Genomic DNA, 19,590 nt, shown 5'->3' with positions numbered 1-19,590 from the left:
TCTTGCAATCCACTTTTTTGATGCATTAAAGATCACAGATCTTTGGATTGGCTTTGACTGTGGAAAAAGCTACCGAGACATTCCTGTCCATGAAATCCGCAATGCAATGGGTCCTCAGAAGTCACTGGCATTGCCTCTCTTCCATGCGCTGACAGGATGTGATACTACATCAGCCTTCCTTGGCCATGGGAAAAAGAGTGCATGGGCAGCTTGGGAGGCAACACCAGATCTCACAGACACCTTGGTTGCCCTCACCTTGGAGCCTGAGAAGATCAACTCTGATCCTGTTCATATGCAACGTCTGGAGCGTATGGTTGTCATCATGTACAGTAAGAGCTGTGGCTGCAGTAGTGTAGATGAGGCCAGACAGCGGCTTTTCTCAAATGGTACAAAGTCCCTTGAGAACCTTCCTCCCACCCAAGCTGCACTGACTCAGCATGTAAAAAGGGCACTGCTGCAGGCCAGTTTTTATTGGAGTCAGGCAACCTCCGTCAAACTGAATATTCCCAATTTTGGAATGTGGGGATGGAACAGCTCGACAACAAAGGCTTGGGAACCATACTGGACCCATCTGCCAGATGCCAGTACAGCCTGTGCCATCCTTCTCCGCTGCGGGTGCAAGAAGTCTTGTAGCGGGCGCTGCAAGTGCTTTAAATCTGGGGTCTGTTGCACCTCATTGTGTGGATGTGAGGGTGCATGCACCAACAATGAGGGTCCAGCACACTAACCTGGATGCGCACACTTGGTGCAAGAAAAAAAAAAAAAAAAAAAAAAGGGAGAGAAGAAGACAGCCTCCACGTGGCCTCCCCCGCAAGTAGCCAAAGAGCCCTTTAAGCAAAACCAATGTCTTCAAAATGTCACAACCACAGCCCCCCACCCCTGACATTTCATATAAACATCAGAAAGGAATCATGCATGTCAGAATTAGTTGAATTAGACCTATTGCACCAGGTTTTACTCATAACAATGGCCAAGTTACGTCCAATGTCTTCAGAATAGCAAAACGCCACTTGGAATTATGCAAATTAGGGGTCTAGACACACCCAAAAATAAAAAAGAGCATTCCAACACATTTCTAATTGTCAAAACACATGAAATAGACACCAAGTTTACATTTGTAGCTCATCTGTTTCAAATGTTAGAGACAAAAGCTATTACAAGTGGCGGCCATATTGGATCGGCCGCTGTGGCGACCCCAAAGGTCACCGGCGCGGGCGCCCTAGCCAAATCATTTAAGTATGCCCTGAGCTACACCTGTGCCAAATTTGGCGCTTTTAGACAAAAGTGAACGAAAATATCCCTAAGGGCCCCCACTAGGGATCAATCCTCTCTAAATGCAATCTGGGAACCCAAAGCCAAATGAGAAGGAAAAACAGCGCCCTCTGCTGTTTGTACTATCTCACTTGGCTCTGGGACAATGACGACGTAGCACCCGTGCGCAAGGAAACCGGGGTTTTGGTCTGCCTTCAGCGCATCACTTCCGGTGGTGCGACTATGTTTTCATTCCCACTAACAATATTTCTACACGGAACACTAACACCACTTCTCCCAGAGAACATGGATCGTTTTGGTTATAAGCCCACTTGTTTCTATGATGAAAGAGTAAGTTAAAATGTGAATATCTTTCCGTGGTTTTGTCTGCTCCGCGGACGCTATTGTTAAATTAGTTTGGGTTTGTTTCGAGCGGGAAGGATCGACGGACACGTGAATCCCGCCCACTACATTTGATTGGGTAAAGCGCGGCCTGCTTCCTGATCTGAAGGCACGCCCACTTGTAGCCCAGTGCGTACACGTTATGACGAACCTTCACGACAGATTCCAACGCAGAGCAGAATCTGTTCTTGAGAGATTACTCTAAATGAAACGCAAGTGATCTCAGGAGTTACGTGACAATGTAATTGGTGCAGCCTCCGACGGTATTCCTCCCAGCGTATTCCTCGAGTCCCGGCGGCAGCGACCCGCGACTCGCGTCGGCGCAACCACACTCTGCAATTGCCCTGAATTGCGACGCGTCTAGTTTGTCTCTATATCTGTAAAATCAACTGCAACAGTCCTTTCATTGTTTACCAGTTGAAAAAGGCATGTGACAAATGTCTGTTTTTTATTCATAACGACACCTTCAGCACATTACAAATGACTGTTTTCACCAACTTATTGGTGAAAGTATAGAACTTAAGATCCCTTCTTCTGAACATCGTACGAAAAATGTAAAGGCAGTCGCCGTAACCTACATAATGTAGTAAACAACCTATTAAACCGGGTTGTTTTTGTCAGCATTAACTCTTTGACTGAACTGTTTCTGAACTGTTCAGTCTGTGAGGAGGCGGGTTTATGTTTCTCAACTGTTCAGTCTCTGAGGAGGCGGGGTTTATGTTTCTGAACTGTTCAGTCTCTGAGGAGGTGGGGTTTGTGTTTCTGAACTGTTCAGTCTCTGAGGAGGCGGGCTTTATGTTTCTGAACTGTTCAGTCTCTGAGGAGGCGGGCTTTGTGTTTCTGAACTGTTCAGTCTGAGGAGGCGGGGTTTATGTTTCTGAACTGTTCAGTCTCTGAGGAGGCGGGGTTTTTGTTTCTGAACTGTTCAGTCTGTGAGGAGGCAGGCTTTATGTTTCTGAACTGTTCAGTCTGAGGAGGCGGGGTTTTTGTTTCTGAACTGTTCAGTCTCTGAGGAGGCGGGTTTTTTGTTTCTGAACTGTTCAGTCTGAGGAGGCAGGGTTTATGTTTCTGAACTGTTCAGTCTCTGAGGAGGCGGGCTTTATGTTTCTGAACTGTTCAGTCTCTGAGGAGGCGGGCTTTATGTTTCTGAACTGTTCAGTCTGTGAGGAGGCGGGCTTTATGTTTCTGAACTGCCCATCACAAACACTTGAAGTGTCATTTAAATATGGGGTTCTTTTCCAGTTTCTTATCTATGAATTTTACATGACTCTAATAGGTCCTCTGATGTAGTTTTACGGATGTGGTTATAATATGCAAATATGTCTTATCTGTGTATTTTGGGGGTTCTTCCTGTAAGCTGAAAGCTTTTGTGTCAAAAGGCCCAATCGAAATACACTGTTTTAACTACGTACTAAAAACATCCCCTCCCCTTATTATCATACAACAACAGCTGTGGGCGTGGCTAACTCAAACGCACCTGTGTGACTGACGCCCCTTTCACACGCTGATCATGGGACGCCAGGTTGTTTTTCTCTATATCTGTAAAATCAACTGTAACAGTCCTTTCATTGTTTACCAGTTGAAAAAGACAAATTTTATCCATAATGACACCTTCAGCACATTACAGAGACTGTTTTCACCAACTTATTGGTGAAAGTATAGAACTTAAAGGAGAGATCCGGACATTTTAAGTGTTATCTTTGATGTGTCGCTAATCACTCACCATCATTGAAATGGACGTTGACTTATTCCAGAGAGTCCCGTCTCCTGCAGTCTGTCGACCCCCTCCGTTGGCATAATGGGAGCCTGTGTAAGAGTGAAATTCGTCTATTATAACCGATGCAAAGTTAGTATTTTCTCTACTACTGCTCATTGTGGAGTCTCATGATACTCAAACATGCACTTAAAGTCCCCGACGAGCTAACGCTAATGCAGAACTAGTTAACGCTGGTTGCTTGTTTCTCTCCCTGGCAACACCGAGTTGCCAGGTTCTGGGAGAGAAACAAGCAAGGGCCTCCTCAACCTGTAATCTGGAAATTCGAACACACTCAAACCCCACAAGACGAAGCTCCGCACCATGGCGGGCCGGGCCTTCTACCTTACTGTTTACACTCCCCCCTCCCCCACACTCACACACACACACACACACACACACACACACACACACACACACACTGCTTAATGCTCGGACCGTTATGGTCTTTTCTGTAGGCAGTGAAACCAGGGGGAGTGATGAAGGCATCAGATGCTAACTCTGTTAGCCACGTTTCAGTTAGTACAATAATGCATGTGTTCCTAGTCTCTGTGTTGTGTTTTACACGTGCCAGTAGCTCATCCATCTTGGTCACTGCTTTTGACTCACACAGAGATCTTACATTTGCCAGCAGGATTGAAGGCAGTGAGGCTTTATTTACATGTTTCCTCGTTCTTTCGACAAGCCCCGCTCTATTCCGACGGCGACCGGGCCGTGGTCACCATTTGCGCTGCTTCCATTCCATTGTCGGGCGAGACAAAAGGGGGTTTCTCCCACCACCCAGCCGGCGAAAAAGTCTGAAATTTGGTGTGCAATCACCTTTCTAATGTCCATACGCATTCCATTCATTCTTGTTATTCACTTTCACACGTCTTCTCTTCTTCAGAGCTGCTTACTCCCGCCCATTTTACCCTCATTTATGTCAATAGCCCCACCACAGACAGGAGAGGAGGCATGAAGTATTGCACTCTGTGGCAACGGGGGAATCCATAGAGCACATGCACGTTTTGATAAAATATTTATATTTGCCGGTAATGTATCGATTATTTATCACAAACGGGAGCACAACGATATATCGCTATATCGATTTTTTTGTCCCACGCCTACCAGACAACAGGTGAAACAATCCTTTTCACAGGTGGAAACACTAACATTAGTATTAGAGACTAACAGATCTAACAGGATCTTTTATCCATTGTCCAGTGAGTCAGAGCTGGTGACAGTATGTTTTGCGAATGTGATTTATTTATTCATCAGAGCAGACAACAAAGACACTTAAAGACATGTTTATATGTTTTATTTCCATTCAGGTTGAGTTACTGTGACCTCAAAGAGAGCTGCTGTGAACATCTGGCCTCAGTTCTCTGTTCCAAGTCCTCTAGTCTTCGAGAACTTGACCTGAGTTACAACGACTTACACGATTCAGGCGTGAAAATACTCTTTCCTGGACTGGAGAGTACACAATGTAGATTGGAGATTCTAAGGTTAGATTACAAATCAATTTGAGTACTGACATTTATTTGAATGAAACACATGTATTTAAGGATTCAGATATGTGATTAAGTCCGTTTTCTGTCTGAATTAACGGTTTACTATGTATTTATTTATTATTCAGGTTGAGACAAACCAGCATCACAGGCAAATGCTGCAAGGAATTATCATCACTTCTCAGTTCCAACTCATCTAGTGTGAGAGAGTTGGATCTCAGTTTCAATGAGCTGCAGAATGAAGGAGTAATTAATCTCTCTGCTGGACTGAAGAGTCCACACTGCACACTGGAGATTCTGAGGTGAATAATGTGTTTTCTGTGTGGATCTCTACTTGATTGTCAGCAGGAGATTATTAAATTGTTTCTTCTCTCTGTCTCGCTCTCTCTCTCTCTCTCTCTCTCTCTCTCTCTCTCTCTCTCTCTCTCTCTCTCTCTCTCGCTCTCTCGCTCTCTCTCTCTCTGCAGGCTGACACACTGTCTGGTCTCAGAGGAAGGCTTTTCCTGTCTGGCCTCAGCTCTGAGATGCAAACTCTCCCATCTGAAAGAGCTCGACCTAAGCTTCAACCAACCTGGACACTCAAAAGAGACGCTGCTATCTGTTGGACTGAATTCTCTCAAGTGAGTAGAGGTGTGAAGTCAGTCCATGCTGAAATGGTCAAGTGGTTGGTGAGAGATATTTTGCAAGACACGGCTAAATCCATTGCACACAAAATGTGATCCACACAATACATTTATTTTTCTTTGTTCTACTATTTTTTTTATTTTTCTTACAACACCCGGTATTGCTTGTTTAGATTGACAAAACTGTTTTGAACTACACCTTATAGAATTATGTTAATTTGAGCTTGTGAAAAGAGAAAGTCTTGAATGGTAATTGCAAATGGTCCTGGATTCTTTTTAACACAGCAGATAAAGATAATGGGACCATTTGTTTCAAAACTAGGTCATTTTAACTTGATTTTGTGGTTAGTAATCTAAGGCTCAGGGCTGCCAACTCTTCAGAAACATTCGGAATGAGATTTGGTGGCGTGTGCTGCAATTTTTTTTATAGACCCATTTGGGGTCACCAAATACACCAAATACTGTATTGTATGTTAAATGTATTTGTATTCATTAATGTACTTGAAGTAAAGATGTTATAATAGAAAATATTAATATCCAGTCAGAGTGAAGTGTTGACCATTTATTAGGAAGATTCAGCAGAGCAACAGCATTACAGATCGTAAGGAGCAGGCCTCCAGGCCTGTTTTGGCATAAACTTCCCTCCGCCCCAATCCCAGACAGTTCTTATCGTCCACTCTAACAGAGATACTATTATAAATGGTCATATAAAGTGTGTACTAAAGACAAAGGCCGACACACAAATAGTTACACAAATACAGATTTGCTGACAGAGGGTAGGAGTAATCAAGCAGGGTTGATGATTGACAGGCAAAATCCCTCAACAGCGACACCCGCAAAGATTTCTTTTTTCATTGCAGTTGAAAAGGCTTTAAAAATGTGAGAGAAAAACACCTGCAATGGCTCACTAGAGTGGAATTTTCAGTTTAAACTTTTTATACACGTTTGAAGGACCATGACAAAGACTTTTAATGTGTTGTAAAACTGAATGTCATGAAACCTTTAAGTTTGTAATCCATAAGAACAGTAGACATGGGTTTATCTCACCGGCTGCGGCTCCGTCAGATTCCACACACAGACTGGCGTCTCATTCATAAATCCAGCGCTCGTAATCCCACGGCAGCGACGATACGTTCCTTTTCCGCTGGGCTCGATATTTCTTGCTTCTTGGCTGCAGCTTACTTTTAGTTAAATCTATAACTTAACATTGTAACACTGGTGCCTAGGAGATCTCATCTCTCTTCACCTGTTCACACTAGTACACATGTTTGTTTGTTCTCAAAAAAATATCACTTACCCTACCTTTAACTCTTTAACTGCCAGAGTTTTTCATAAAAATGTCAAGCCACTGCCAGCGAATCCGAGCGATTTTACTAACCTTTGAAAAATCATGGAATATTTTCGGCGATCATCTCATTACACGCTCAGGGGTCTTGTAGAATCGGAGGAGGGGTGGGGGGTCGCGGTACACCGATCCATAGTTATGGCCAGTTAAATGTGGCTTGTTTTCGCCAAAAAGCAACATAAACGTAGAAAAGGCTTTTTTTCCACAACAAATAAAAAGGAAGTGAACGAGTTGTTTATTTGTTTAAATGACGTCATTTCCGGGTCTATCCCAAGGAAGCTTTTGAAAGGAAAGGACATAAATTCCGTTTTTTACACAAATATTGCCATCAAAATATACTTACAGTACCAAAGTAAAAGTATTCACATTTTTCAAAAAAATAATACGCAAATTAACTGTAGCCTATAGGCTATAAGCTGTTAATTTAATTGTAGTAACAATGAATACAGTAGGTTTAAGTAGTAGCCTAATAATAGTAGCCAAGTAATAATAAGTAATAATTATAATGAAAGTACAATATTTGCATCTTAAATGTAGTGGTAATATAAAACGATGTAAGTGTCATGTCCAAAAGAGAATGGATAATGGTCCTGGGATTCATGAATTAAATTACAGAGATGAGTAACTAAGTACTCACTTAAGTAAAATGTTTTGGCATTTGTACTTTACTCGAGTGTTTCTAATTTCCAATACTTTTACTTCTACTCCACTACATCTCAGAGGCAAATATTGTACTTTTACTCCACTATAATTATTTGAAAACTTTAGTTACTAGTTACTTTGTAGATTTTGATTATTATTACAAAACATACAGTAACCACTTCAGCCCTATATCGGCAATCACGATTTCACGCATTGTGAGCTTGTAGATCAGCTATTTTCAAAAGATTTGTATACATTTGAAAACTTGAAATGGGACATTTTGTATAAGGAGTACTTTTACTTTTGGTACTTTAAGTACATTTTGATGCAAATACTTTTATACTTTTACTCAAGTACATTTTGAATTCCAGACTTAATGTAACAGAGTATTCTACAATTGCGTACTTTTTCCACCACTGAAGGAGAGTGTGTTGTTAATGTTGTTTTATGGTCGTTTAATTAATTAATTAATTAAAAACATTCGCCCTCAATTCGGCCCACAACACGGGGGGGGGGGGGTTGAATGATTGATTGGCAGACAGCTGTCAATCATTCAGTGACTGTCAATCAGTCTATCAACACCTGCGAGTTTATGGCTGCCCAGTGAGAAACTTACTCTCTCTGCTCTTTGGATACCTAAATACATGTATATGGAGTGTACATGGAAAAACAAGACAGCATGAAATGTGTGATATGTTTTCTTTTATTTTCCGGAAGCGATTATTTTACAATGGTCTCAATCATTCAGAAATAATGTTTGTTTATGAGCTGCTCCAGCCGGCTCCATCCACTGCAACGTATTTCATCAAACTTCCAGTGCGAGTTTTGCCACCCTGGAGATATCTAGAGAACGGACGGAATTTATGTCCTTTCCTTTCAAAAGCTTCTTTGGTCTATCCTTCTCTGGCAGTGAAGGCATCATTCATAGGTTAGCAAACAGCGCCATCTATTGGAAAATCACTAATAAACACAAAGTGGTTAAAGTATTCCAAACCCACCACAAAAAAAGGAAAAAATAAATCAAATACAACAGGGGGAGGGGTGGCGCAACCCAGCAGGTAATCTCTCAAGAACAGATTCAGAGCTACGCTACTGAATCTGTCCAGAGCCCTGTTCAGAACGTGTGAGTGTTAGCTTACAAGTGGGCGTGCCTTCAGATCAGGAAGCAGTCCTTGGAGCAGACAAAACCATGGAAAGATATTCACATTTTAACTTGCTCTTTCATCATAGAAACAAGTGGGCTTTCTAACCAAAACGATCCATGTTCTCTAGGAGAAGTGGTGTTAGTGTTCTGTGTAGAAATATTGTTGGGAATGAACACATAAGCGCACCACCGGAAGTAGAGCGCTGATGGCAGACCAAAACCTTTCTTGGCAATTTCCTATGCCTAGAAACACGTGTCATATAAAACATGTCTATGTGACTGTGTACATGTGACATATAAAACATGTTTATGTGACTGTGTACATGTGACATATAAAACATGTCTATGTGACTGTGTACATGTGTCATATAAAACATGTCTATGTGACTGTGTACATGTGTCATATAAAACATGTCTATGTGACTGTGTACATGTGACATATAAAACATGTTTATGTGACTGTGTACATGTGACATATAAAACATGTCTATGTGACTGTGTACATGTGACATATAAAACATGCCTATGTGACTGTGTACATGTGACATATAAAACATGTCTATGTGACTGTGTACATGTGTCATATAAAACATGTCTATGTGACTGTGTACATGTGACATATAAAACATGTCTATGTGACTGTGTACATGTGTCATATAAAACATGTTTATGTGACTGTGTACATGTGTCATAGAAACATGTCTATGTGACTGTGTACATGTGACATATAAAACATGTCTATGTGACTGTGTACATGTGTCATATAAAACATGTCTATGTGACTGTGTACATGTGACATATAAAACATGTCTATGTGACTGTGTACATGTGACATATAAAACTTGTCTATGTGACTGTGTACATGTGACATATAAAACATGTCTATGTGACTGTGTACATGTGTCATATAAAACATGTCTATGTGACTGTGTACATGTGACATACAAAACATGTTTATGTGACTGTGTACATGTGACATATAAAACATGTCTATGTGACTGTGTACATGTGACATATAAAACATGTCTATGTGACTGTGTACATGTGTCATATAAAACATGTCTATGTGACTGTGTACATGTGACATATAAAACATGTCTATGTGACTGTGTACATGTGTCATATAAAACATGTCTATGTGACTGTGTACATGTGTCATATAAAACATGTCTATGTGACTGTGTACATGTGTCATATAAAACATGTTTATGTGACTGTGTACATGTGTCATATAAAACATGTCTATGTGACTGTGTACATGTGACATATAAAACATGTCTATGTGACTGTGTACATGTGACATATAAAACATGTCTATGTGACTGTGTACATGTGACATATAAAACATGTCTATGTGACTGTGTACATGTGACATATAAAACATGTCTATTTGACTGTGTACATGTGTCATATAAAACATGTCTATGTGACTGTGTACATGTGTCATATAAAACATGTCTATGTGACTGTGTACATGTGTCATATAAAACATGTTTATGTGACTGTGTACATGTGTCATATAAAACATGTTTATGTGACTGTGTACATGTGTCATATAAAACATGTCTATGTGACTGTGTACATGTGACATATAAAACATGTCTATGTGACTGTGTACATGTGACATATAAAACATGTTTATGTGACTGTGTACATGTGTCATATAAAACATGTCTATGTGACTGTGTACATGTGTCATATAAAACATGTTTATGTGACTGTGTACATGTGACATATAAAACATGTCTATGTGACTGTGTACATGTGTCATATAAAACATGTTTATGTGACTGTGTACATGTGACATATAAAACATGTCTATGTGACTGTGTACATGTGTCATATAAAACATGTCTATGTGACTGTGTACATGTGTCATATAAAACATGTCTATGTGACTGTGTACATGTGTCATATAAAACATGTCTATGTGACTGTGTACATGTGTCATATAAAACATGTCTATGTGACTGTGTACATGTGTCATATAAAACATGTCTATGTGACTGTGTACATGTGTCATATAAAACATGTCTATGTGACTGTGTACATGTGTCATATAAAACATGTCTATGTGACTGTGTACATGTGTCATATAAAACATGTCTATGTGACTGTGTACATGTGTCATATAAAACATGTCTATGTGACTGTGTACATGTGTCATATAAAACATGTCTATGTGACTGTGTACACGTGTCATATAAAACATGTCTATGTGACTGTGTACACGTGTCATATAAAACATGTTTATGTGACTGTGTACATGTGACATATAAAACATGTCTATGTGACTGTGTACATGTGTCATATAAAACATGTCTATATGACTGTGTACACGTGTCATATAAAACATGTCTATGTGACTGTGTACACGTGTCATATAAAACATGTCTATGTGACTGTGTACACGTGTCATATAAAACATGTTTATGTGACTGTGTACATGTGACATATAAAACATGTCTATGTGACTGTGTACACGTGTCATATAAAACATGTCTATGTGACTGTGTACATGTGTCATATAAAACATGTCTATGTGACTGTGTACATGTGTCATATAAAACATGTTTATGTGACTGTGTACACGTGACATATAAAACATGTCTATGTGACTGTGTACACGTGTCATATAAAACATGTCTATGTGACTGTGTACATGTGACATATAAAACATGTCTATGTGACTGTGTACACGTGTCATATAAAACATGTCTATGTGACTGTGTACACGTGTCATATAAAACATCCAACCGGAAGCGCCATGAAGGACGGCCGCATTCGTACATGCTCCGTAACATCGCAACGTTTTTCCATCTTTTTAGTATTTTTTAGCCTTCTCTTCTTTCCCTACACCGTCGCGTGTCTAAGGAGTTATGACAGACAAGCACTTATGGACATTAGCACAGCGATTACACACAGAATTCCGGACTTTTTTGCTGAAAACCTTCCACTCGGCTGGGTGGGGGGTGGGGTCCCCTTTGTTCCGGCTGGATCAACAAACCCCCGACGAAAAAGACCGTGGCGAAGAGGCACTAGAGCGGGAGTTCTCGTAAGAACAACAAAACGTGGATATAAACCTGCACTGCCTTCAATCCTGCTAGCGAACGTTAGATCTCTGTGTGAATCAAGAACAGTGACCACTATGGACGACTTACTGGCGCGCGTTAAATACAACGCAGAGACGAGGAGGACTAGTATTGTTGTGCTAACAGAGACATGGCTAACGGAGTTAGCATCTGATTCTTCTATCACTCCTCCTGGCTTCACCGCGTATAGGAAGGACAGAGATCCTGTACTGAGCGGTAAGCAACGTGGGGGGGGAGTTTGTGCCTTGATCAACAACAACTGGTGCAAAGATGTTAAAATCCTAGACAGTCACTGCTCACCAGACCTTGAACTTTTAATCATAGCCTGCCGTCCTTTCTACCTACCACGCGACTTCAGCATCGTGATTGTAGCCGTTGTTTACATTCATCCTGGAGCTAATAAGGACACAGCTATGAGGGAATTACACCAGGCGATCAGTGCACAAGAAAATCGCCACCCGGACTGCGCAGTCATCTGCCTAGGCGACTTCAACCGGACAGACTTAAAAAAGGTCTTTCCCAAATTCCACCAGCATGTCGCCTGCAGTACCCGTGGTGACAATATTCTTGACCACTGCTACACGCCCTTCAAGGATGGATACAAAGCTCTCCGCCGCCCACCGCTAGGAAGCTCTGACCACGACGCCATCCAGCTGCTACCTGCCTACAAACAGAGGCTAAAAAGGGAGCCGGTCGTTGAGAAGGAAATCCGAATCTGGTCTGAGGACACAGACGCTATGCTACAATCCTGCTTCTACCAGACTGACTGGGGGATGTTTAAGAACGCCGCTGGGAATAACATCAACGAACTCTCAGACTCAGTCACTGGCTTTATCAGCAAGTGCATAGATGACATAGTCCCAAAAAAGACAGTTCGGATCTATCCCAATCAGAAACCATGGATGGACAGCGGAGTACGTGCACATCTGCATGAACGGGACGCTGGTTTCAAATCTGGCGACGTGGAAACGCGCAACACGACGCGCGCGGCCCTAAACAGCGCCATCAGGAAGGCGAAAAAGGCCTACACAAAAAAGATGCAAGACAAACTCAGCAGTGGCGACATCAGGAGCACATGGCAGGCAGTACACACCTTGACAGACTGCAAAACAAGAACCAGAAGCGAGGTGAACCCGCCTGCCTCCCTCCCCAACGAACTGAACACTTTCTACGGCCGGTTTGAGATCAGCTCCAACCGCGGCAGCCAAGCAGGGCCATCAGCAGCACCAGCAGAGGAGAACCCTCCTCTAACCATCTCGGAGAGAGAAGTGCGTACAGCCTTCACACGGGTCAACATCCACAAGGCAGCCGGACCTGATGGGATTCCAGGCCGGGTCCTTAAGACATGTGCAGACCAGCTGGCGGGTGTCTTCGCTGACATCTTTAACCTCTCCCTCTCCCTGGCTGTGGTCCCTGCAGGGTTCAAAATGTCAACCATTGTGCCCATTCCCAAAAAGGCCAAAGTGACATGCCTGAACGACTGGAGACCTGTTGCTCTCACCCCGATCGTCAGCAAGTGTTTCGAGAAACTGGTGAGGGAATACATCAGCTCCACGCTACCTGCCTCGCTGGATCCGTGGCAGTATGCATACCGCAAAAACAGATCCACCGACGACGCTATTGCCATGGCTCTCCACACCGTCCTCTCGCACATGGACAACAAGCTGCTGAAGGACAAATATGTACGTATGCTGTTCGTGGACTACAGCTCAGCATTCAACACCATTGTCCCAGCAATACTTGACAAAAAGCTCAGACACCTAGGGCTACACCCAAGCATGTGCGACTGGATACAGGACTTCTTGTCCAACCGACATCAGGTGGTGAGAATGGGCAGCATCACATCCGACCCCCTGACCCTCAACACCGGAGCACCCCAGGGATGCGTGCTGAGCCCTCTCCTCTACTCCCTGTACACGTATGACTGCATAGCCACACACGTCTCCAACACCATCATAAAGTACGCGGACGACACGACAGTGATAGGCCGAATCGTCAACAACGACGAGTCTGACTACAGAGAGGAGATCAAATCACTGGCACACTGGTGTCGTGAGAACAACCTCTCTCTTAACGTCGACAAGACCAAAGAACTGATCGTGGACTTCAGGAGGCCGCGGAGAGACCATGCGCCCATCCTCATCGACGGTGCTGCAGTGGAAAGGGTCAGCGAGTTCAAGTTCCTCGGAGTACACATCGAGGAGGACCTCAAATGGGAGACGCACTCCACACACGTGAGGAAAAAGGCTCAGCAGCGACTGTACTGGCTCCGCCGCCTGAAGAAGCTCGGAGTAGGACGTCGCATCCTCAGGCTGTACTACAACAGTTCTGTTGAAGGCATCCTAACAGGCTGTGTCACGGCCTGGTACGGGAACTGCACTGCCCGAGAAAAGGTCAGCCTACAACGAGTAGTGCGATCGGCAGAGCGGATAATGGGAATCGAGCTCCCAGCGCTCCAGGAACTGTACAAAAAGCGGTGCGTGGTCAAAGCCAAGCGCATCATCAAGGACAAGCACCACCCAAGTCACAGACTGTTCAACCCCCTACAACGACCGCGACCGGGCAAGGGGCTCTACCGCAGTATCAAGAGTTCCACCACCAGATTTTGGTGTAGTTTCAATCCAACTGCTGTCAGAATGCTGAATGGGGCATAAGCCTGGATGAGTTCAGCAGCCTGACAGCAGGCGGCGCAGACTTTTCTGGCTCTTCCTGAACACACCTGTGGATTATACCAGGGACAATTACTTGGACTTTAGCCCCCCCCTCGGACACACCTGTGGACTACACCAGGTACAAATGACTTTTGTTGCACTCCCTCATGGAGCTACATGCGGATTATACTAGGGTCAGTCCACTCTAGGTGGACACGCACTGACCTTTTGCACCTTAATCCCTTGTATAACGCACTGACTTTTTTTGGGTCTTTTTATTGTGCTCCTTTTCCTCTAAGCACCTTAACGTCCTTTGTCTATCATGCACAGTATAAGTATAACATGCACAGTATACAATACATTGCTGCTATGCTCAGGCACCTTAGTTTAGTTCTTTAGTTTTTTTATTATCTCAGGTAATTTGTAAATATGTAGATAACTTGTCTGGCCTTCTGTTGCTCTCTTGTTTTTGATCTCCTTCCCACCTGCCCCCCACCCTCTTCTTCTCCCCCCCCCCCCTCTTCTTTCTATGGAAACTAACGTTGCGATGGGAACGATGTACAAAAAAGAATTTCACCCACTTTTTTACCTTGTAAACCTGTGATGTGACAATAAAACTGATTCTGATTCTGATTCTGAACATGTCTATGTGACTGTGTACATGTGTCATATAAAACATGTTTATGTGACTGTGTACATGTGACATATAAAACATGTCTATGTGACTGTGTACATGTGTCATATAAAACATGTCTATGTGACTGTGTACATGTGTCATATAAAACATGTCTATGTGACTGTGTACACGTGTCATATAAAACATGTCTATGTGACTGTGTACATGTGTCATATAAAACATGTTTATGTGACTGTGTACATGTGACATATAAAACATGTCTATGTGACTGTGTACATGTGTCATATAAAACATGTCTATATGACTGTGTACACGTGTCATATAAAACATGTCTATGTGACTGTGTACACGTGTCATATAAAACATGTCTATGTGACTGTGTACACGTGTCATATAAAACATGTTTATGTGACTGTGTACACGTGACATATAAAACATGTCTATGTGACTGTGTACACGTGTCATATAAAACATGTCTATGTGACTGTGTACATGTGTCATATAAAACATGTCTATGTGACTGTGTACATGTGACATATAAAACATGTCTATGTGACTGTGTACACGTGTCATATAAAACATGTCTATGTGACTGTGTACATGTGTCATATAAAACATTTATATGTGACTGTGTACATGTGACATATAAAACATGTCTATGTGACTGTGTACATGTGTCATATAAAACATGTCTATGTGACTGTGTACATGTGACATAAAACATGTCTATGTGACTGTACATGTGACATATAAAACATGTCTATGTGACTGTGTACATGTGTCATATAAAACATGTCTATGTGACTGTGTACATGTGTCATATAAAACATGTTTACGTGACTGTGTACATGTGACATATACACACACATATATGTGTTTCATTCCTACAGGTTGGATCAAGAAGAAGAAAACTCACTTCCGCCTCAACTCCTTAAAACATGTGAGTACATTGTGTGTGTGTGTGTGTGTGCGTGTGTGCGTGTGTGCGTGTGTGCGTGTGTGCGTGCGTGCGTGCGTGCGTGCGTGCGTGTTTGAATAAAACACACAGAATTGAATAAAAATGATTCAGCCTCCGCACCACTAGTTGGTAGCAGCTAATAATCACTGGTGTTTGTTTTGACCTGTCAAGGTTGTTTTGATGCGGGTGAATTGTGACAGACAGTGAGACTACTGCTGGAAGCAAAATGAAACGCACATGGCCAGGTTTTTTGCATATGGGGGGCCGGCCCATATTAGCTCTTGAAACGGGCCCCCAGATCACTAAGGCCGCCCCTGTGTTGACATGATTAATAACTCACGTCTCACTGTGTCTTTTTGCACCCAAATACAGCTCAAGTGGAGTTAGGAGGGCTTTTTTTTACCATTAATGTGGAAATGGAGTTTTGTCCATCATTGATTTGAAGTCATTATAAAGTGTGTTTATATTCCTCTCTGCAGCTGCTCTCTGTGCCACACAGGGGGGAGGGGGTGGAGTTAGGAGGTTTGACTGACAGTTTGAGGATCCAATGGAGTTAGGAGGTTTGACTGACAGTTTGACGATCCAATGGAGTTAGGAGGTTTAGTCAGAAGTGCTTTTTTAATACTTTTCATTGGTCTAATACTTGTAAACCCCACAGACAGATAATGTTATGACAAGAACAAGGCTCAGTTTCATATCTAATATCACTTCAACATCTTTCAAACAGTTCAGTCCAGACAGCACAGGCTTGAGGTTATCATTTCATTGAGAACTAGAACAAGTGCTCCTCAGAGCACAGGTCTCCACCAGGTCAGGTAGATGATTGTGCAATGTTGATGGAATATGAAGAATCGGAATAGGTTCATGGTTTCAGGCATTTTGTTCAAAACGGGACAAACTTTAGAGTTCCATACACTGGTCATGATGTTCAGGGCCCTCCATGCAAGTGTCTTCCTCACCTTAAGATCTTGCTCGGTTGAGTTGACCCATGAGCCCAGGTACTTAAAGTCCTTGACTTCCTTCAGCACAGTGCCTTCTGCTGTTGTCAGAGGTGGATGTTCCGGTAAGATGTTATAGGTGATCACCTCTGTTTTCTTGGCATTTAGCCTAAGGCCAACCTTGGCACACTCTAATGGACAATGACAAGCAATTCAAATCTAACATAGCCTATTTGCAATGTTACAAGTTAGGCGCTTATCATTCTCTCATTTAAACAAACTGCTTTAACACCCATTCAGATAAGATTGCAGATCTGGCTGCATTGGCTATTTGAAAATAGTAGATCTACAAGCTCACAACATGTCGCATGAGCTTGTAGATTTGCTATTTTGAAAACATACGAGTGCTTATGCAAGAGCATTTTTGGGAGTCGGGACTGGCGCGGGCATGAACGGCGTTTTCTCAGCGACTTGCAGGCGAGGGGGCGGGTGTCAGCGCACAGAAGTCAAGGCACAGACGGCTGTGTTGTTGACGGACAACGGATGAACGCTTATGAGAAACAACAACAAAAAAAACCTGGTCAAACAGTTCCGTGCATTAGTGCAAGATGAGGATAAAGGAAACATTCAGTCTAAATGTATTTGAGTGTATTTGAAACTTTACATTTCTCTAAATATTATAAACTTTCACGTTTGTACTTAAACTTTTAAGTACAAATATAATTTATGAAAGGCTACTATAAGCTACAGTGAAGTCGGACTGAATGACTGAAACGTTTTGGTGTTTTGTTGTAGGGGATTATCTGGCACATGTATCTGTTATGAAAGAGAAAATGTAGAGAAAATGTATCATGAGTGAAAGGGGAAACCATAAACCTACGTAGGCCTACATCTAAATGAGTTGATATTTACATTTCCTTACAAATTACAAATTCCTTACATTACAAATCCTTATTTGGCCTCCCCACCCGGCCCCCTGCCCCCTCGCCTGCAAGTCGCTGGGAAAACGCTGTTCGTGGACAGTGAGGCCTCCAAACCTATATACAGTAGTGCAGTGGTTTTCAACCAGTGGCCCTGGGGGGGGGGGGGGGGGGGGTGTACCAGGGGGTCTCCAGCTAAATGAGTTAACATAGCGTCAAAATCATTTTAACCACTTAGCTTTGGCTATTAAAAAATAGCAGATATACAAGCTCATAGCGCGGCACCGAGTGCCGCGCTATGAGCTTGTAGATCTGCTATTTTTGAAATATCTTGAAAAGGTGTGCAAATCTTTGAATATATATATATATATTTTTTAAAGCAAATCTTTAATTCAAATATTTGCTTCTGGGGGTCCCTGGCACAAAACACTTTCAGATGGGGGTCCGCGGCCAAATGTATATCAATTTAGGGGTTTTGTGTGTGTGTGTGTGCGCGTGTGCGTGTGTGTGTGTGTGTGTGTGTGTGTGTGTGTGTGTGTGCTACACCAGTGGTTCTCAAACTTTTTCATGTCAAGGACCCCCAAATTGACACTCATCAGCCCGTGGACCCCCATTTGAAAAGATACGCCAGGGACCTCCATAAGAGAAGATTTTTATTACAGCTCTAGCAGTGATTTTCAACCTTTTTAATTTCAAGGACCCCCAGTTTGACGTGCATTAAGCTACGGACCCCCATTTAATGGTATTTCTAAGCCATAAAATAATGTTAATTTAAATCTGAGTGTACAAATGGAACCAAATGGTCCAGTTAAGGTCCATTTGTACACTCTGAGTTACAGACCCATAAGGGTCCATTTGGTTCCTAACTATCATTTATCTGGAGACCCCTGGGGGTCCCCGGACCCCACTTTGAGAACCACTGTCCTACACACTCTGTGTGTGTGTGTGTGTGTGTGTGTGTGTGTGTGTGTGTGTGTGTGTGTGTGTGAGAAACTCTGTCCTACACACTGTGTGCGTGTGTGTGTTTGTGAAACTCTGTCCTACACACTGTGTGTGTGTGTGTGTGTGTGTGTGTGTGTGTGTGTGTGTGTGTGAGAAACTCTGTCCTACACACTGTGTGTGTGTGTGTGTGTGAGAAACTCTGTCCTACACACTGTGTGTGTGTGTGTGTGTGTGAGAAACTCTGTCCTTCACACTGTGGCCCTCATTTATCAACGCAGCGTATAAACCGGCTTATATTTTTCCATATATTGGGCCGTACACCAACGTCGAAGTCACATTTATCAACGAATCCTACACAGCCAATCCTGGCGTACATCAGGTCGGAGCTTTGATAAATCTCACGTCTGAAAACGAGCGTCATTTAAATAACACGCCCTTAAATATTGTTTTTTATATATATGTGTTGACAAATGTTGGGCACATATATTTTATTTGAGGTTTGCCACTGTTGTAATTGATTTTGGCATGAAGAATAAAGCATTCTAAAGACATATGCACATTTCAGCCCTGGTAAGATAGCCTCGGGGCTGACCTGAGAACGTGCGCACCTGACGCACAAAACACAGAACAAAAAACTTTTATGAATCCGACTGCAGGTGTAGGATTTGTCCTAAATGCCGGTACGTACAAAATATGGTTGTAAATCCCTTTATGAATCCGGGCCGACAATGACAAGCAATTCAAATCTAACATAGCCTATTTGCAATGTTACAAGTTAGGCGCTTATCATTCACTCATTTAAACA

At 42.5% G+C, this 19,590-nt stretch overlaps 1 protein-coding gene across 1 annotated transcript in view; it reads left to right on the top strand.

Annotated features, from left to right (window-relative positions):
* Positions 1-19,590, top strand: part of LOC308102525 (uncharacterized protein) — a 152,717-nt gene that overhangs the window by 103,590 nt on the left and 29,537 nt on the right. The window contains exons 21-24 of the mRNA XM_080452267.1: positions 4,717-4,890; positions 5,022-5,195; positions 5,361-5,513; positions 15,918-15,967. Of these exons, the coding sequence (XP_080308393.1) occupies positions 4,717-4,890; positions 5,022-5,195; positions 5,361-5,513; positions 15,918-15,967 (551 nt within the window). The remainder of the gene's footprint in view (positions 1-4,716; positions 4,891-5,021; positions 5,196-5,360; positions 5,514-15,917; positions 15,968-19,590) is intronic.

Source organism: Gymnoscopelus braueri, assembly GCF_963280865.1.
Source record: "Gymnoscopelus braueri genome assembly, chromosome: 16".
Taxonomy (NCBI): domain Eukaryota; kingdom Metazoa; phylum Chordata; class Actinopteri; order Myctophiformes; family Myctophidae; genus Gymnoscopelus; species Gymnoscopelus braueri.
Note: the sequence above shows the minus strand (reverse complement) of the source record. Positions and strands in the feature narration are given on the sequence as shown.